Consider the following 18,002-nt stretch of genomic DNA (forward strand, 5'->3'; position numbering starts at 1 on the left):
ATCCTAGAACAATGGACTTTATTACCATTTTTCATAGTCTATACAGCTACCTTTTAACTTTGCAAATTCACACTTAGTTTTTGCAGAAGACTGCTATTTGGCTTTAAAAATCCCAGAAAAGTATTGGCATTGTCAAAAACTTGGAATCCTAAACACAGGAAACTGACAGTGTGACTTTTGTAATGAATTTGGATGCCTCTTGTCATAGGCTGTCTCAGTTTCAAAGTATGTAACTATATTGCATGTTCTGTAACTATGAGTTGTTACACCCTGTGGTGATCAATGTCTAGAAACAGATTGAGATCAAAAGGGTCCAGTAACTCCATGCAACATACTACCCCATCCTGTCCTGAGTGAATACCGTAACAGATGAGCTCAGTGAACATTTTGTGCATTTGTCTACATGTTACAAACCTTCTATGGAGAAAGTGATAGTTAATGAAGATGTGTGGTGACAATGTGGTACCTGAACATGACGTAAATAGTATGCAATAAGGGATGGGTTTGGTTGGGATAGAGTTGGATTATTCACAGGAGCTAGCATGGAGCAATGTTTTGGATCTGTGCTGAAAGAGTGTTGATAACACACTGATGTTTTATTTACTGCTTGAGATGCTGTGCAGATCTTAGTAGTCAGAACTTTGATCACTTAAGTCCTGTTAGTTTGTCGTTGGCATACTTTCAGTTGAGGAGTGTCTCCTAATGTATATTCAGCCACACAGAAGGGAAGGGGTTGGAGCACAGAGCCTTAAGTGTGTCCTTTTTCTGTTTGGTTGGGTTTTTTTTGTTGTTTTGGTGGGGCTTTTTGGGGTTGTTTTTTTTTTTATTTTGGATTAGGTAAACTTACAGTGTAGTTTGTGTGGTAATGCTATTTTTTTACAGCCTGTTAATGTTCAACTCTTGCATGATTTGGACCCCAAGCTCCTATAAAGTCAAACAAGAAAGGTTAGGGCATTTTAGGTAGATTTATTTTTTTTTTAAATCTTAAAACCAGAATCCAAATGCGTTATTCTAGTGCTTTAATGAACAACTTGTCCATTTGCTATACAAAACTGTACCTATGAGATCTTAGTTTCTTAAAAGTAAATTTGCCAGTGACTGTGGCTGTCCAGTCAGCCCATCGTTTTCATCACAGATAACAGTTTATAGGTTTCATAAATCAGTTCTAAATGACCTGTATGAAACTTCTACTAAAAAAAAAAAAAAGTTAGCATTTAATGAAACTCATTCTTTCTAAAAGCTGTTTCATGTAAATCCCTTTTCAAAAGTTAATTTAGAGCATCATCCACATTTCCTAAGTGATGTGAAAGCTGCCTGTTTGAATAGGTTGGAGTATTGTAATGGTAAATACGTACCTCTTGGTAAGTGGCACAAATTTAATGTTGCACACCTTGTTTAGTTGTGTGTCAGCAATTATGTAAGAAATGCAAACAATGAAAAATGTTAGTTGAAACTTGAATTCTGTATTACTGTTACTTAGATCTTCCCATGTTGCAAATAAGCTTGAGTCCATTACTTTGATAGTTTTCTTCTGTTAAATACGAACTGCGTATTGTTACATTTTAAAGCCCTTCTAAACATCCTTGCCATTCATTTGTTTCCAGGAAGCTCTGAACAAGAAATATTAAGAAAGGAAAGGTTTGGCCTTTCTTGAGGAGTTTCTGCATTTGCTGATGTGCCCTGCTTTATTATGCTCAACCATCTGTGTGTTGAGACAAATGGATTTTGTAAATCACAAGCTATTCTTGATTATTATCTGAAAAACTGATTAAATATTGCTAAGATTATCTTCCATGTTACCTGTAAAAAAAAATATTTTTAAAAAGGTCATACTTTCCATGATGAAGCTTAAAACAAAACTGATTTTTTTCTGGTCTCAAATAACAACTTCTCAGGAAACAGGGTTTTTTTCTCTGGTTTGGGTGGGAGCTCCTATCTTTTGGTTCACATCTTAACTCTAAAATCTCAACCAGTCATCTAGCCTCAAGTAGTGGAGACAAGCTTTGCTGTGTGCTTTGCTGTGGTAGGAATAGAAGAGTCAAGGTCATCTGCTTGATGACTCCCTTTCCTCTCCTCTGAACACTTGAGTGAGTGGTAACTTTGACGTGTTATCACAGTCTAAGTCCTTGACACTGTTCTCCTCGTGGGAAAGCTAGTGTGCACTGTCAGTAAATTAAGTTCAGTGATATAGCCGCAGAGGCTTATGTATTGATGTTTAGCAATACAGCTCTTGCTAGTGAATCAAAAGAGAATGCATTTGTGTGTTAAGTAATTCTGCAGCTCAGCTGTTGTTTACAGTTGGTAGCTATGTATAACTAGTACAGCCAGATCAGTCTTGGGGAGTAATACATATTTAAAACAAATGTATGCTATTAGGTTAACGTAATACACTTTCTTAAACCCTCTAATTTGCTTATCAATTTGTTAAAATGCTCCATGGTCAACTGTTGCATGTGCACAGTGCAAATCTGTGACCTGTTTTCTAAATGCAGAGAGACTGTTGTGTTGTGCCTAACCTTGCTCTTATCAAGATAGATGTTTATGGTCTGTATTTTTGTATTGATTTCCAGGTTTCTTTATTCAGATGAAGTTCAGATTGGTCCAGAAACCGTCATGACTACTTTATACACTGCTAAAAAGTATGCAGTCCCAGCCCTGGAAGCACATTGTGTGGATTTTCTAACGAAGCACCTCCGAGCAGATAATGCCTTTATGCTGCTTACTCAAGTAGGTAAATCTAAGCTTATTTTTGGTTTACTAGGAAAATCAGTATTTGGAAGGAAATTACTAAATATTCTTTCGCAGTAGGTTTGCTACCATATAGCCTAATTTACGTATAAAAATTTCTAGTTGATCTGTTAGCGTTTTTACAGACTCAGGTTCTTATAAATGTGGACTAAAGGCTTTTCTTTTATTTATTTTTCTTATGCAATGGACTGAGACATTTCAAATAGAGCCGGTTTATTTTAGAGTGTATTTGCATTAATTTCTCAATTGTTTTACATGAAGACTGTGCTTTAGTTCTCTATAGTAGATTTGAGGTGTCCTTTTTTTAGTTATACTGCTACAACTACAAACAAGCACAAAGAAAAACTTGCATTCAGTGAGTTCTCCTTAACTATGTACTTCTTTGAGAATTTAAGTGCTTTTTAAAGTTATAAACACAAAGACAAATCAACCTGTTTTAATTTGGATCTGTACTAGAGTAAAAATACTTGCTTTTTAAAAACAGTGGTGTGTCAGCTTTATGTTTAAAATGTATTTCTTTACCATTAGGCTCGTTTGTTTGATGAACCTCAGCTTGCTAGTCTTTGCCTTGACACAATAGACAAAAGTACTATGGATGCAATAAGTGCAGAAGGCTTTACTGATATTGATATAGGTAAGTTATTTTGTGTGCCCTAAGCATTAGACTTCCGAAGGGAATTGTAGGATGTGAGAAGACTTCATCACAGTAACCTGGGATAGTTTGCCTCTCCTGTCTGAGTATGTGGAGTTCCAAGCACATTTTATCTCCTTGTCATAGAGATAAATGCTTCCCCATGCTCTCCCCCCTAATCTTGACTCACCTTTGCACCAATGTGATGGCCAGCTGCAGATCTCAGAATTCAAACAGCAGCACCTTCATTACATCAGTGAGTTTGCTGATGAGCAAAACACGACACTGCATATGTATGGTATGGTAATCAGTGCAGGTTTTATTATCCACCCCTGCAGTTCTTTCCTTTGAGTTTCACTCCTAAGCAGGGTTCCAGTGTGTTGGGTCCCTATTTGGTTAGCGCTGGTGCCACGGGGCGCCCACCATGGTAATGCTATGCTTTTGTTAAAGCCAGAGCTTTCACTTGCCAAGTGTTTTGCCTTGTTCCTGAGGGATCCACACCTGTTTTTTGCATATAACAGGAGTTGTACTGTCCTGTTGCTGTATGGTACCCCTCTGTTCAGAGTTGCACAGATCAGGTACAATTTGTGAAATCTCTGTTTAAAAAAGTAAATAAATAAAACCCAAATTGACGATTTCTATGTTTCGTCCTTTATGTGAAGCTAGCAGCTGTACATTTGCTTACAGAACTTCATTGATGCTATATATGTCTTAAGATTTTAATCCCAATTCAGCTAGATTGTGTGGAAAAACTCAGCTGGAGGAAGGTATGCCAGCTGCTTCAAGAAGTTGTAAAGTCATTGTTAACTCCTGTTCAGTGTGATTTGTACCCAGACTGAGTGTTCATCTCTGCTCTTGCTATAAATCCGAATCTATTTTGACTTTCCAGTATATTTTCTATGACTGCAAACATACCTTGCTTAAATTCAGTGCATTTAAAAATTTGCAAAGAAGACAGGATATTCAGAATCTGAAAACACATTTTTTTTCAGGCTTGTGTTCTATGAGGATTACTGCATACCTGTACCAATACATACCTGTACTGCATAACAGTACCAGTATACTGTTATTCATAAAATAACAGTACAAGTAAGAAATACAGGAAAGCCTCCTCTTTTTTTTGAGAGTACCTTGCTTCACATCCTGTGTTCCACCTTCAAGCTTTGTGGGTGGCAAACACATCAATGTTTGAAATCACTTTCTTGTATTTTTAAACTGGTTTTATGTGCACTGCTGTTGCTTGTGTCTGTAGCTGATCCAGACTGGCAGGTGGCTACTCAGATGATAATGTGACAGTGTCATCATGAATAACCTGGTTTTTTAGTAGTGTGCATTCACCGCTTGGTCATTTCCAGTTCTGATCTTGCCCTAGCCATGGAAATTCTGCAGGATATTGAATGTCCCTGCATAGATTATATATGGTAACACATTTCAGGATTAAGAAGAAAGTTAATGTGCTGTCTTCATAGCAGGAAGTTTAGTTCATAATAGGATTTTTTTTATTTGGAGTCTGTAGACCATTGGGAGATTTCCTTATACATGTTTTACATTTGATATCTTTCTATGAATGTTAGCGTTTACTTAACATTTTGAGCTTATTTAATGTGTAGTACTGTTACTGGTTCGGATGAAAACTTACCTGGATCTGTTAACCTTTTTTTCTTCAGACACACTGTGTGCAGTTCTAGAAAGAGATACCCTTAGTATTCGAGAAAGTAGACTTTTCGGAGCTGTTGTTCGCTGGGCAGAAGCAGAATGTCAAAGACAGCAACTGCCTGTGACATTTGGAAACAAACAGAAAGTCCTTGGAAGGGCTCTTTCCTTAATCCGTTTTCCATTAATGACTATTGAAGAGTTTGCAGCAGGTGAGTTTTGGGGTTCTTTGTCTTATCGGCTTACTGTTAGGTCATATCTCTGCACAGCTCATCTGTGAGTGTTTAGATGCTTAACACTCTATTGTTATCAGTGTTGTACTAGTAAAAGTTGTGATGCACAAGTGAAAGCAAAACATTCTGCAGAATATGCTCTAGCTGTTGGAAAATATTGTCATCTTCAGTTTGCCAGTACGCGTGGTTTAAATACAACAGTTGGAGTAATTCTTCAAAGCATCTTAGAAGTCTTTTCTTTTCACAGGCCCTGCTCAGTCTGGAATCTTGTCAGATCGGGAAGTAGTAAATCTCTTTCTGCATTTTACTGTCAATCCTAAACCTAAAGTAGATTATATTGACCGACCAAGATGTTGCCTTAGAGGAAAAGAATGCAGCATTAACAGGTTCCAGCAAGTGGAGAGTCGCTGGGGCTACAGTGGAACAAGTGATCGGATTAGGTATGGCTTTTGAAAGTATTTGAAGGAGAGACAGAGAAGTGTGGGAAGAAAGGGAACAAATTGCTTAACTTTGACTTTCTGGCGTAAGACACCGTAACAAACATGCTGGTTATACTTGGGAGCATTTGAGTTTTGTTGTTGTTTTTTTTTTACTTTCTTAAAAATAACTCAGGCTGTTGCACACATAAAATATAAAGTATCAAAGAATAAATTTCAGGAGGGTTGGTACATTCTACAGTGTTTGGGTACTAGCTGCATATTCCTTTTTAAAATACCAAATCTTTGATCTGGTTTTATTTTGGAGATACTAAAAAGAATCTCGTTCTTTTTTGTTTATCAATATTGAATATCTTGGGGAATTAGCAAAGGTTAAACCTATAAAGCTGATACCTTACAAAGCATTTTCTTACTGTTGAAATATAAATAGAAGGTGTTATGGGGGGGAGGAAGTAATTTTCAGTTTACTTTCCTAGTCTTCAGTGGGAGGCTTTTCCTTATTTGTTTGGGAATAAGGTAACACACCCATCACAGGTGTTTAAATTCCTTTCTTGGCTTGTGTCTTACTAGGTTCACAGTTAATAGAAGAATTTCCATAGTGGGATTTGGATTATATGGATCTATTCATGGACCCACAGACTATCAAGTTAATATACAGGTACAGTGTTTTCTGTTTAAATAAGCTTATGTAGAAACTACACTTGTAGTACTGGCAAAAGTTTTAGTATGTATTTTGGTAGGAGCAATAAATAAGCTAGGAATCTAACCTGTGTTTTGTCCACAGCAGTGGCCATAAGAGGATGACTAGGGAAAAGTAAGAACAACATGAAAATCTTTCTCCCTTTGTGCTTTATTCTCCTGTCCTTCAATCGTTTTTTAGTATAGGTGTTTCCAGAGACTGATTCTGGTTTCTCTCTTTAGTAGTTTCTGGTGAATCTTCTTCAGGATACTTGTCTGGTCTAACCTTGAATTTGTGTAAGCTTTCTGCAGAAGAATTTTATAGCTTTGTAATCTGTTCAGTTGTGCACAAAGTCTGTCCTTTAGTAAAGTTTCTAGTGATTTGGGAAGGAGATCTTGGATTAGTCATCAGCAGCTCTCTGTAATAGGGGACACAACATAGTGACTGCTAAAAAATCCCACTATGTCATCAGGAAGATAGTAAAAACAGGATAAAAGGTGACATTGTATTGCTGTATGAAAGCCAGGTATGCCCGCATCTTGAGTATTGTGTGCCATTCCCAGTCTCACACAGTAGAATTAGAAGGTAGAGAGTAGGGTAATTAAAATGATTGAGGGACTAGAGCTGCTGCTTTATGAAGGAAGACCAAAAAAGGCTAGGACTCTTCAGTTTGTAGGGTAGTTGTGAGCAATGCTTCTAAAAGTATGAGAGCAATGGCTAAAATAAATGCAGAACTGTTTGTTATTCACCAAACCCCATAATATTAGAACTTGGAGACTGTTACTGATACTCTTACCTGTTTTGGTCTTCTGGTATCTGCAGTATGCAGATACTGAATGTCCTGCTAGAAGACACAGACACCTGTTTTGAATTTGGTGGTATTTGAACATGTTCATTCATCAATAGCAGATCCATTAGAAGATAACAGAAGGAACAGAAGGGGGATGTGCACTGTAGCACACCTATTAGAACAGTTGCAGATGCTGGGGGAACAGACTGCAACGCCCAGACTTGTGTACTAACCCAGAGCAGCATCTCTTGCTGCTGTCAGAGCATATTGGACCATTTGTCTGATCCAACTGGGTATTAATTACATTCTTAGCTCATCTGATACATGTACTGGGGCTTAGAGGCTTGTCTTTGCCCAGAGCTTTTTGGGAAGACTGGCATCTATTACTGATTCAAGTCTTAGGGGGAAGTTTGCCTGTTACTATTACCATAACTTCTGTAAAGTTGCTTTCTGTTTGAGGTTTGCTGAAAACATTGTCCCAGCATGGCAATTCTCCTGGTTTCTTCTGCTGGTAAATGATGTATTTGTATTCCTGTTCTCTAGGCTTCCATGTTGAAGACCTTATTCTGCTGCTCATTTTATATCTTCTTGCATGTTTATAGCTTCATGCTTATTTATGGGCATCCATGTAGGGTGCTTAGCTACTGCTTTGTTGAAAGAATGATTTAGCATGGGTTTTGATGCTTTTAGATAGCTGTTCCTAAGCCTTCTTTTAGCCTGCTTAATTGCATTTTTTTACATTTTAATCTGTCAGTTTGGCCCTTTATATTCTAATCTGGGTACGATTTCATATCTCTATAGGATGCCCTTTTTTGTTTATGTCTGGTGATAGCGTTTTGCTCATCAGCCATTCCAGCTTTTTTCCCCTTTTCTCAGGCCTTTCCTAATAGGTGGTATCTGCCAATACTGTACTTGGGCATGGGATGTCCTTCAGCAGTCTGTGTGCTTCTTATAAGGATTTCATTTTCTTAATTGCTCCTTCTTTTGAACAAGCTTCTTCATTTTTTTTCTCTTTTTGCAATGTAGCATAGCTGTGGTGCATTTGCTTTTGTTCACATGGTAGTGTTGACTCTTAAGTGTATTACAAACACTGTTACATAGTGTTCCTGTTATGAAATTTTGAATCTGATCTTGCTCATCAGTCAATACCAAATCAAGGGTTGCATTTCTCCCTACTGAGCAATTGGTTAGCAAGCTCATCAAATGGCCAGTGATAGCATCTAAAAATGTCACCCCTGTTTCATGTCCTGATACAACGCTTGCCTGATCTGAGTGGGTAATGGAAGACACACTAAAATTGTACTTCCTGCTCTTGTAGCCTGATTGATCTCTCTTAGCATGTTGTGGTCAGGATTGTCTTCTAGTAATATTGACCCAGCACTGTATTTTTTTCAAGTATGGAATTTCAGTCCATTTGAATTCTCTTTCTTATTGAGATGAGTTTTTCTTTGATTCTAAGCTTTCTAAGAGGGTATTAGCATTCTGTGACTGCCACAGTTACCCTATGTTCTGTGTATTTCGTAACCTGGTACTATCACTTCACATGGATTTATTAGGTGTGTTGGAAATGTTGTGAAAGAAAGAATCTGTGACTTCATTTAGGGACAGAAATTCCATTGTTACTATCTTACTTCAAAGACTTTCTGCGTGTGCTGGAACTGCTGTTCTAGTTCATTTCCAGGCATCTTACTTAAATGACAGTTTACTTAGTCTTCTGTTTTCTATTTGATGATTACTGTTCTCTGACCATCCTATACTTAAGGATAGGAATTTTGTCTGCCTCTTAAGAGAAAAATGTTGTGCCTTTCTTCTTAAGATGTTCCAAACAGAATGTATCTGGAATGTGGTTTTGAAGGAATTTATTGGCTTTTCACATTCCACAGTTTAAAAGCTAATTTGGAAATTCCTTGATTTGAAAGTAGCATCAGTTTAGTTTTCTCGAACTATACATTTATGTAAATGCATAGCATAGTGCACTAGATAGGATCTTTAGAGTAAACCAGTTGGTACTGGGGGCCTAGCAGCCGTATTACCTGTATTTGGAGATTTTTCCTTTGCATTAACTTGTTTGATCCTCTCGGCTAAATTCCCATTAGCAGATGAGATAGTTTGGTGTGCTCCTTCAGCATGTTTGACGGATGCATTTTGTCTGAAAATAATTGAGTCCTTGAAAAGCAAACTAAAACATATTAAGTGGGAATGATCAAGAGATTCACTTGAAAGAGATGCTCCTGAGCCTTATTGAAAGGCTAGTGTACTTTTACAGTTCAGATGAAGGCCATCCACCTTATAGAGGTTCTCTTTATCCTGTAAGTATCCTCAATTCCTGATGAATCTGAAACTTTCTTGTCACAATTTTTTCAGACAGGTATTTAAGTCCTGGGTATTTACCTTTCTTCTTGGACCTGCATCAGTGCTAGCAGAGCTTGAGAGAATTAAACACATAGTACTTGTCTTAAAATAGTGATAGCATGTATTGCAAATACGTCTTTTATGTGAAAGGGGCTTAGGCCTTCAGCATGATAAATGTTAACGTTTCTGTTGGTTGTGCCTGAGGGAAAAATTGGAGCACATTTTGCCTAGATGCATTTTGCTTCATCTCATTTGTGCAATATTAAAATTATGGCAATTTAATAATAAAATATTAAAACTGATAGGATTCTTGCTGGTGCAGTAATCATGAGAAGTGTCCATGTTACTCTAAAGCTCTAATATCCAACTTCTGCAAGAGGTTGTTCAGCGAAATGGATGACTGCTACCCAAAAGAAGTGCGTTATCTGCCGTTACTGCATCTTAGCTAGTGATTTCTGTTTGCCACTTAAAATGGAATATGTAATCTGAGTGTAATTTTTAAACTGAGTCTAGAACATGAATTGTATAAAACATAGCAGCACAAGTTCCTATTTTCTTTTAAGATCGTGTCATTAACTGCTTATTTTATCTGTAAAAACTTGTTTTCTAAATTAGCCACAGCTCCTGTGTGTGCTTCCCTCATTTGGGCTGTGTAGGTGTACCAGGATCAGCAGATCTAAGTACAGGAGTATATGTAATATATGAAGGTCAGAAGATGAATGTGTAAGAGCTGTTCTTCATCTCCCAGGCAAAGACTATAACCTGGTTGGAGCAGTGTTGAATCTAGCCCACAGGTTGAACAGCCTGTGTGGAACCTGCAGGCCATAGTTCAGCACTGCTGGGTCAACCCTAGTGGTATCAAGTCATTACACCTACTTTCCAGTCTTGAGATAGCATTATCCTTGCAATTAAACTGGGTGGAGTAGGCAAGTGTTTGCTTGTAATCTTCTAATATGAATACAATAAGAATCTTTCTCAAGCTTATAAACCTAAAAATACTATTTTCTTGGTTTTGTACAGATAATTGATTATGAGAAGAATCAGACGCTAGGACAGAACGACACCGGATTTAGTTGTGATGGAACAGCCAGTACGTTCAGAGTTATGTTCAAAGAACCCATAGAGATTTTGCCAACAGTTTGCTACACAGCTTGTGCAACGTTGAAAGTAAGAATGTCTAACAGTACAGAAGAAAAACATTACTTTGGTGCAACAGTTGTTCTTTTCTGGCTCTTCTGATGGAAAAGTGACTTCTAGATCTTTGATTTATTTTTAGTGCTAAAGAAAGATATAGTTAAACTCCACAGTAACTTGTAAGACTGCTGTCGCTTTTCTGTGCCACCGAACAGAATGTGCCTTCCCACTTTCTGGCTGATGGAAGTTAGAATGAGTCCTAATGGGAGTCAATGCTTCTGTGTGGGCAAAAGCGCTATCTAGAATGTGTGATCTTCAGGTCTCTGTAAAAATTTAAGTTTTAATTTCTTTTATTGAGCATATTCTAACCAGTATAGGTACAGAAAACGAAAAGGTTTGGGTTTTTTTAATTGCTGTTTTTGTCACTTTTTATATACTAGCGCTTCAGTATAGGAAAGAATAATTTGTTCTAGGAAAGTATCCCTTTAATGTTACGGATAAATTTTATTTATTCAGTGTTTTCTCAAAAGTCTTTTAATACTCTTTTAAATATAATTCCCCATATGGGAATCAAAATTTATTTATTACTAGTTGGATAAAATCAAGTGGTTTAAGTCTACTGTCAGAGACATTTTTTGTTATTTAGATATAGTGTACTCGTGTTGTCTGTGATTTTTGTATGTGACTTATATGATGTGGGTACAGACGTTTTTACTGTTAAAATATCCTAACTCAGTACTGTTTGAACTTCAACGTTTTATGGGTCTTGCTGCCTGCTTCTGTTCAGTTGCTAATCTCTTGTGATGTTTTTCAGGGTCCTGATTCTCACTATGGAACAAAAGGCTTGAAGAAAGTGATCCATGAATCTCCTACTGCTAGTAAAACCTGCTTTGTCTTTTATAGTTCACCGGGTAACAACAATGGTACATCAATAGAAGATGGACAGATACCAGAAATAATATTTTATACATAATTTCACATGCTCATCTCAAATGCCTCAGTGTGTCAGTGGACTTAAGCTCACTGTTGGCAGCAGTTAAAAAATTATGCAGAATTCGTGAATGTGTGAGAACAAAACTTGTTTGAGAGGTACCAGAAAAGCTGATCTCTGTGCATAATTATTGGCAGAATGTAATTTAGCTTTTCTTCTTGACAAAACAGCAAGTGGAATAAGTATTCTGCATATTGTTTTAAATAGTATCTTGTGATTAATTTCTTTGTATTTTCATCCCTGTAGTAAAATGTAGTAAAATTCTTTTTTTCTTGTCCTTTTTTTTTTTTAATGGAAAATCCTTACTCATGATGAACTTCTTGTGTATGTTATCCCCAACCTGTCCTAAAATGACAGTAAAGCTGCTGCTGTAGTCCCAGCTTATACTTTTTTTCCAGTATGACCTCAGAATGACTGTATGGACGTGAATTGCTACTATTTGTTTGGGGGGAGGGGTTGTGTTTGGTTTTTTGGCTCTTTTGGGGTGGGTTGTTCGGGGTTTTTTTTTTTTTTTATTTTTTTTTTTTTGTTGCTGGGTTTGTTTTGGGGGTTTTTTGTTGGTTTGTTTTTTGTTTTTTTTTTTGGAAGTGCATCAGCAAGGCTGGATTTCTATTGCCATCATTTTGTCATTTTGGATGAGCCATCGAGAACTAATGGACTCAGCATGGCAGAGCATACCTCCAGCTGCACTGAAGAAATACCAAGTCAAATTCAGCCACAACCAAGTCGTTCCAGAATCCCTCTTAATTCAGGAGGGCTGTTTTGGAACACAGAGCTGGTTATGGAAATAGCCATTGGATATACATATGTGCCTACCGGAAAATGTATAGTGTGAAAATGAGAAAACAAGACTTTTGCTGATGATATTTTATCACTGGGCATTCTAATACTAAAAAAATTAGTATGAACTAAAACTTACTTGTGTGCAATTAGTTTTGCAGATTGCATATGATAATTTGATGCCATTGATGTATGTATATAATATCCAGTGTCTTTCAATATGTACTGTGTCATAGTAGAATGTCTCAATGTACAAAATGTTGTACCCTCTCCCGAATTACACTAAAGTCATCATTTGAGAACACAGGAGGAAAAAACCTAAACCTCTCCCTGTTTCTCTTCCCTGATTTCTCTCTTAAGTGCGTGCTCCAGGTCTCTAGGTCTCAAACCGCCGTCTTTACACCACGCCCTGTGTTTGGAACCAGCTGCTGTGCACACGTTTTGCACGCTCGTCCCCCAAGCGGAGCTTTAACGCTCGGTGGCCATAGGCTGCGGTTGCGCGTGGGCACGCGGTCGGAGTCAGCGGCCGGTTGTGCCCCGTGCTGCCCTCGGAGCAGAGGGCGGTGCTGGCTCAGCGCAGGCGGGGCCAGGGGCGGAGCTTGTTGGTGTTGCCGGAAAGGCCCCGCCGCTCTATGTCGGCCCTTGCCGGCTTCCGTCGGCTGCCGGTGCGGGGCGGCGGTAGGGCCATGCCCCGAAAGGTGTGTGCGGGCGGGCCCTGGAGCGGGGAGCGGGTGGGGGGCGCCCGCAGTGACCGCATTTGTTCTGTTTCAGGGCAAAGGAGCCGGGAAGGGGCTGGCGGAACCGGGCGCGGCCGCGGGACCGGTGGCGGCGGCGGGTGACGGCTGCGTGAGGGTGGCGGTTCGGGCCAAGCCCGGCGCCAGGAGCAGCGCCGTCACAGGTGGGTGCTGCCTGCCCTGCTGAGGCGCGGGTGCCGGCGGGACACGGTGCCGTGTGCAGAGGGGGCGCGCGGGGCCTGAGGTGCTGCGGCCGCCTCGTCTGAGGAGCGCGGCCGGAGCGGGAGAGAGCTTCGTGTAACGAGTGCGTTAACGAGGTGCGTGGTTTATCTCTGTTCCCTAAGGTGTGCGGGGAAAAGGTCACTAGGAAACGGAAGTAGTAATTTCACGCTTAGAAGGAGCCCGGAGTGGCTCTTTCACGTTCCCGGTCAGGCCTCGCTAGGTGGTGCAGTGAGCACGGTGTCATTTCTTATAACTTTTTGAGATGTGGAGCGCGCTCGGTCAGCATCGCAGTCCGTGTGTAATGTGCATGCGATTTGTACTTCAAGAGGCTGTGGGTTTTATTTGAACGATAAAAGCTTAATCTAATAAACGCGCCCCCCCGGCTTTCTCGCGTACAAATCAGAGCTGGTTTTTGTGGAGGTGTGTGTATGAAACGAACAAGTTGGGATGCAGTAGTGTGTCCAGGTTAAGTCAGCAACGCAAGGAAGCTGTGGGTGATGCCATAGCTCTCTGGGTGGGTTTGTTATGGCTTTTGGTAGGGTAACTTGGTTTGTGTGGTGCTACACAATGCCAGGCTGGACTACACCTGCATCAGAATGGGGAACAGAGAGAGGGGCTTAAAACAGTGCCCTGGTTGTGTGAAAACCGGTAGCTCATGGCTGAGCTCTGGTACAGGTCTGAAGTCTTCTCTCTTTGCATCACGTCATCACCTTTGTACTAGCTAATGTATTTAAGGGAAGTTGTGAAGAGTAAAAATGGCATGCTAATCTGTATGTTTATTTGGGTTTAAATGAAAATGTTTTCAAAACCATAAACATTCATATTTAGGAGACAATAGCTAGATGTTTTTAATATTTTGAGCATTAAATCCTTAAATTATTTATTACAGATGTGACAGCAGAGGCAGTAGGTATAGCTATTGCTGCACCTCCATCAGATGGGGAGGCCAATGCAGAGCTGTGTCGCTACCTCTCGAAGGTGCTAGAAGTGAAGAAGAGTGAAGTTACATTAGAGAAGGTATTTGGGTTTTTTCTTTTTTTTCCTTTCAGTCTTGCCTTGCTGCAATTTAAATTTGGTATTTTGAAACTTACTCATCCAGTACAGGAAGCTGCTCTCCAAGTTCAGTGAAAAAGATACTTTAAAAGTGTGTTATTCATTGAGAACAAACCTAGCGTAGGAGGGATCACAGCTGATTTGGGATCTTTAATCACCATAGTTCTCATTGTGATATGTTTTCCAGATCTGTGTAGTTCATGTTTTTTTGTGTTCTTCTAAGATCCTCTTGTTTTCGTGTCAGATGCAGTTCACAAAACTTGTGCTTTGCAGAGATGTGCATTTTATTAATAACTGCTTTTTTTTTAAGTTACTTCTGTATTGGAGTGAAAGTCTTATTACAACTGTCACACATAAGCAAGGGCATATGTAAGCACTTGGGTTACAGCTGGGCCTCAAGAGTTTCTTTGTAGCAGAATATATATGACTTGGCAGGTGAAAGCTGTTTGTTTTATTCATTGCACTGAATAAATAATTTGTTTTATTAATTCATTGTACTTGCAGTCAGTTTTTCCAGCCATATTCATTTATACTTTATGACCATTAGAGCACAATGAAAAATTGTGCTTTTTATTTTTTGTCTGTTGGTTTAGTGTAGTAGTTGAAGTCTGTCGAAAGTAGCTAATAATCTGAGAGGAATAACTGAAGAAAGATATGAAAGAGTTATCAAATATATGTATATATCCACTTTTTAAAAACAAAAATGCAAATTAGTTGGCATCTTGCTTCTAGGTGATACAAGTAAATTACAGAAACTTGGCACTCCTTGCTTTTTGCCTTTAAGAAGAGCATCAATCCAGGGCATGCTCTGGGAGCTGTATCCAGTTTTAAAAGGAGAGTAGATGAGACATTGTTTTCCATCTTCCAAATAATTAGAAAGGCCATCAATGAGCTCTCACTTACTGCTGTTAATTCTGCGTGTCCCCACTTTCAGAATTATTTTTAAAGTACCTGACAAGTTGGTGTTACAGTGAGATTTTTTCGCTATGTGTATTTTGCGGCGATTCTCTGAAAGATGTTTTCTTGTTGTGTGTCTAACCCAGGGTGGTAAATCACGTGAAAAAATGGTGAAGATTGTGGTATCGATGACACCAGATGAGGTTTTAGAAAAACTGAAAAAAGAAGCTTCCAGTTGACCTAAAACAAGAGTGGGAAGTGGGAAAATGCATCTTGATAAATGGACTGACACTATTTCTGATGTAAATCTTGTCCTGTTGAGAATGTGGGTAATGACTAGGGAAGAACACTTCTTCCTCCCACCCCCCCAGTACAGCTGCTGTACAGTTTCATGTGGGTTTGGTTAGCAAAACTTGTCTTTACTGAGGCTCTGTTTCTGCTTCTGTTGCTACAGTTGTGTTTTCTTTTTTTCCCTCTGGAGTTTCCTGTTGGTAAGATTTGTCCTCTTTCTAGTTTAGAAAAGTTGTTTCTTAGTGAAGCAAACTTTGGTTAACATAGTGAAAGGCTTGAACTGACAAGCTTTGTGAGTTTTCATGAGGATGAGTCTGTCTGATGGTAAAGACCCTAGAGGAATGTTCTCTTCAGTACCCAGCAGCAAGTACTGGGTGCAGTTTTGCACTGCATGTGTGCACATACATCTAAAACAGATGTATTTGAAGCCAATAGGCTGCTGTTGATCACACAGGTAAGCTAAAAGCAGAATCACTTGAACAACTGAAACCAAACCAGAGGTTTGCAATACAAAAACCTGATGCAGAGCGTGGTAACTGTACACGGGAGGTCACTTTGGAATGGTCTGTAATTAGTTTCCTGAAAAGTAGAGATACAGTCATGTGTCTTTGCCAAATGTATGTCAAGTGTAATGACTGTTTTTAATAAAAGGAGTGAAAAATCATTATCAAACTCTTTTGTGTGTTTATATTAAAAAATAAAAACAAAACAAGAATTATTATTTCCTCAAAGTTGTTTATTAGAATCTTATTTTTAAACAGGGCTTTTTTGCAATCAATCTTTCGTTTAAAAATTAGTAGCATTCCAGCTCACAGAGAACTGAACAGAGTCATCTGTAGAACAGAACAAGAAGTCTGAAAGAAAATGGGCAACTGTATTCCAGTCTTCCTGCTAATGAGAACAACTTCTAAGTAGAAACTTCTCTCCTTATCATGCTTCAGAGGTCAGAGTAAGTTTTAACTAGTGTTAAAACATAAGTGATATAGATAGCACATGTGAGAGTTTGCTTGTTCATCTGCAACACTGCTGATATCTGAAGTTGTCCTATCTACTATGGTTGTAATTTAAAAATATATATTATAAAAATGTAATATGTAAAGTAAAAAACTGCTCTGCACATTTGATTACTTTCTCCTGGAAAACAATGTGTTACGTATGTGTAAGTTCCAGCTAAATTTCTTTACCAGCTTTTTCATACAGTGCAGGCTTCATAGCTCATAATTTATTTTTTTCTGGACAAAAGTCTTTTGCTTCAAGAAATTCTTTTGCTTCCTGTTATCCTAAATATTGCAACAATTGGTTTTAGGCTGGGAGAACTGGTGCTTGTCAAGATGACAACTCCTTCAAGGTGACTCATTTTGAAGATGCTTTGAAAAATGTCACCTTCTTGTTTGGAGAACCAAGTCTGAATTGTGAATGCTGTTTACTTAATGGTCTGCATCTGGGCTCTTTTTTTTCTCAGGTTTTTGGTCAGCCACACATTGCCTTGGGTGCCTTTTTTTACTTATCCTCTAGTCTGTACAGGCTGGTTTGGTTTTACTGTGCAGTCAGTTTTGGTTCACTGCTCCTTCCTGTTTTGTCTGTTCTTGCCCAGCAGAGGGGTACCGTGTCTTACAGAAAAATTAAGGCAAAGCAAGCTAAACTAAGTGCTCACGGATGGGTTGTTGGTTGTTTTTGTTTTGGTTTGTTTTATTTCCTAAACTTATTTTTAATTCGAGTAGAAAACAGCAATCCAAAGACTGAGGAATCCAACATTTATAAATTCTGTTTTGAGTTGATGCTGCAACAGCCATTACAAAGATTTCTTTGGAAGTCAATACAATGTGTGACATTATTATATACTATATCAAAATAGTGTATTACACTTTCCCATGACTTCAGACCCAGATGGAGGAGCTGTGTAGGCATGTACAGTCTCTGAAATACATTGGTCCTCAGTGATGGTTACCTACAACAGTAGCCAATTTTATCTTTCAGTTCCCTCTCTCTTTTGTAACCATGTTCTGCCTAGTCTTTGCTACCTTCTGCTTCACAGGTTTCACCTTTCTTACCCACCTTCAGCTGGCATTCTGCATCTTCCTAATCAGTAAAAGTAATTTGAAGACACATAGGGTGCCGTCAGTGTATTATACTGTCATTTCTATGTAATGTGGGCCAGGGATATTATCATATTTATCACTTCTCAATCAGAACTCCAGTACTATTCAGCTGTGAATTTTATTAGACTTTGGGAAAACAGCCACTGTGCCCTTCTCCCTGTTGCACTTCTGTTTTCCATTGCATTTATGAGTGTACATGTGTGGGGAGGGAGGAGCCCATTTGTTTAATACTGACTGTGCTTGGCCAAACCAAGGACTTTTTTTTTTTTGCCATCTGG

At 38.8% G+C, this 18,002-nt stretch overlaps 2 protein-coding genes across 4 annotated transcripts in view; both read left to right on the plus strand.

The window, feature by feature from the left end:
• The window catches only part of BTBD1 (BTB domain containing 1), a 24,663-nt gene extending 12,818 nt beyond the window's left edge, over nucleotides 1-11,845 (plus strand). For both annotated transcript variants that reach the window (XM_061347276.1, XM_061347274.1), the window contains exons 2-8: nucleotides 2,571-2,727; nucleotides 3,277-3,382; nucleotides 5,047-5,244; nucleotides 5,513-5,705; nucleotides 6,273-6,360; nucleotides 10,544-10,690; nucleotides 11,472-11,845. In XM_061347276.1, coding sequence (XP_061203260.1) covers nucleotides 2,571-2,727; nucleotides 3,277-3,382; nucleotides 5,047-5,244; nucleotides 5,513-5,705; nucleotides 6,273-6,360; nucleotides 10,544-10,690; nucleotides 11,472-11,630 — 1,048 coding nt within the window. In that variant the 3' untranslated portion in view covers nucleotides 11,631-11,845. The remainder of the gene's footprint in view (nucleotides 1-2,570; nucleotides 2,728-3,276; nucleotides 3,383-5,046; nucleotides 5,245-5,512; nucleotides 5,706-6,272; nucleotides 6,361-10,543; nucleotides 10,691-11,471) is intronic.
• A 1,137-nt stretch (nucleotides 11,846-12,982) lies between these two features.
• On the plus strand, nucleotides 12,983-16,286 carry CUNH15orf40 (chromosome unknown C15orf40 homolog). Of its 2 annotated transcripts, none has more exons than XM_061347286.1 (4): nucleotides 12,983-13,126; nucleotides 13,200-13,326; nucleotides 14,274-14,401; nucleotides 15,481-16,286. In XM_061347286.1, exons 1-4 carry the CDS (start codon nucleotides 13,061-13,063, stop codon nucleotides 15,571-15,573), a joined length of 414 nt encoding a protein of 137 aa, XP_061203270.1. In that variant the 5' UTR covers nucleotides 12,983-13,060; the 3' UTR covers nucleotides 15,574-16,286. The 2 variants fall into 2 exon arrangements, with proteins under 2 accessions (XP_061203270.1, XP_061203271.1); XM_061347287.1 differs by having other exon boundaries at nucleotides 13,026-13,093.
• Nucleotides 16,287-18,002: the final 1,716 nt, after the last annotated feature.

This window comes from Neopsephotus bourkii, unplaced genomic scaffold (assembly GCF_033783945.1).
Source record: "Neopsephotus bourkii isolate Nb327-2 ecotype Australia unplaced genomic scaffold, CSIRO-AGI_Nbou_v1 NB_318, whole genome shotgun sequence".
Lineage (NCBI taxonomy): Eukaryota > Metazoa > Chordata > Aves > Psittaciformes > Psittacidae > Neopsephotus > Neopsephotus bourkii.

Excerpts from the sequence above, each read along its gene's own strand:
- CUNH15orf40 (XM_061347286.1), top strand. The coding sequence starts at position 13,061 with ATGTCGGCCCTTGCCGGCTTCCGTCGGCTGCCGGTGCGGGGCGGCGGT. Across the intron at positions 13,127-13,199 it reads GTAGGGCCATGCCCCGAAAG|GGCAAAGGAGCCGGGAAGGG; the intron begins GTGTGTGCGGGC and ends GTTCTGTTTCAG. Across the intron at positions 13,327-14,273 it reads CAGGAGCAGCGCCGTCACAG|ATGTGACAGCAGAGGCAGTA; the intron begins GTGGGTGCTGCC and ends TATTTATTACAG.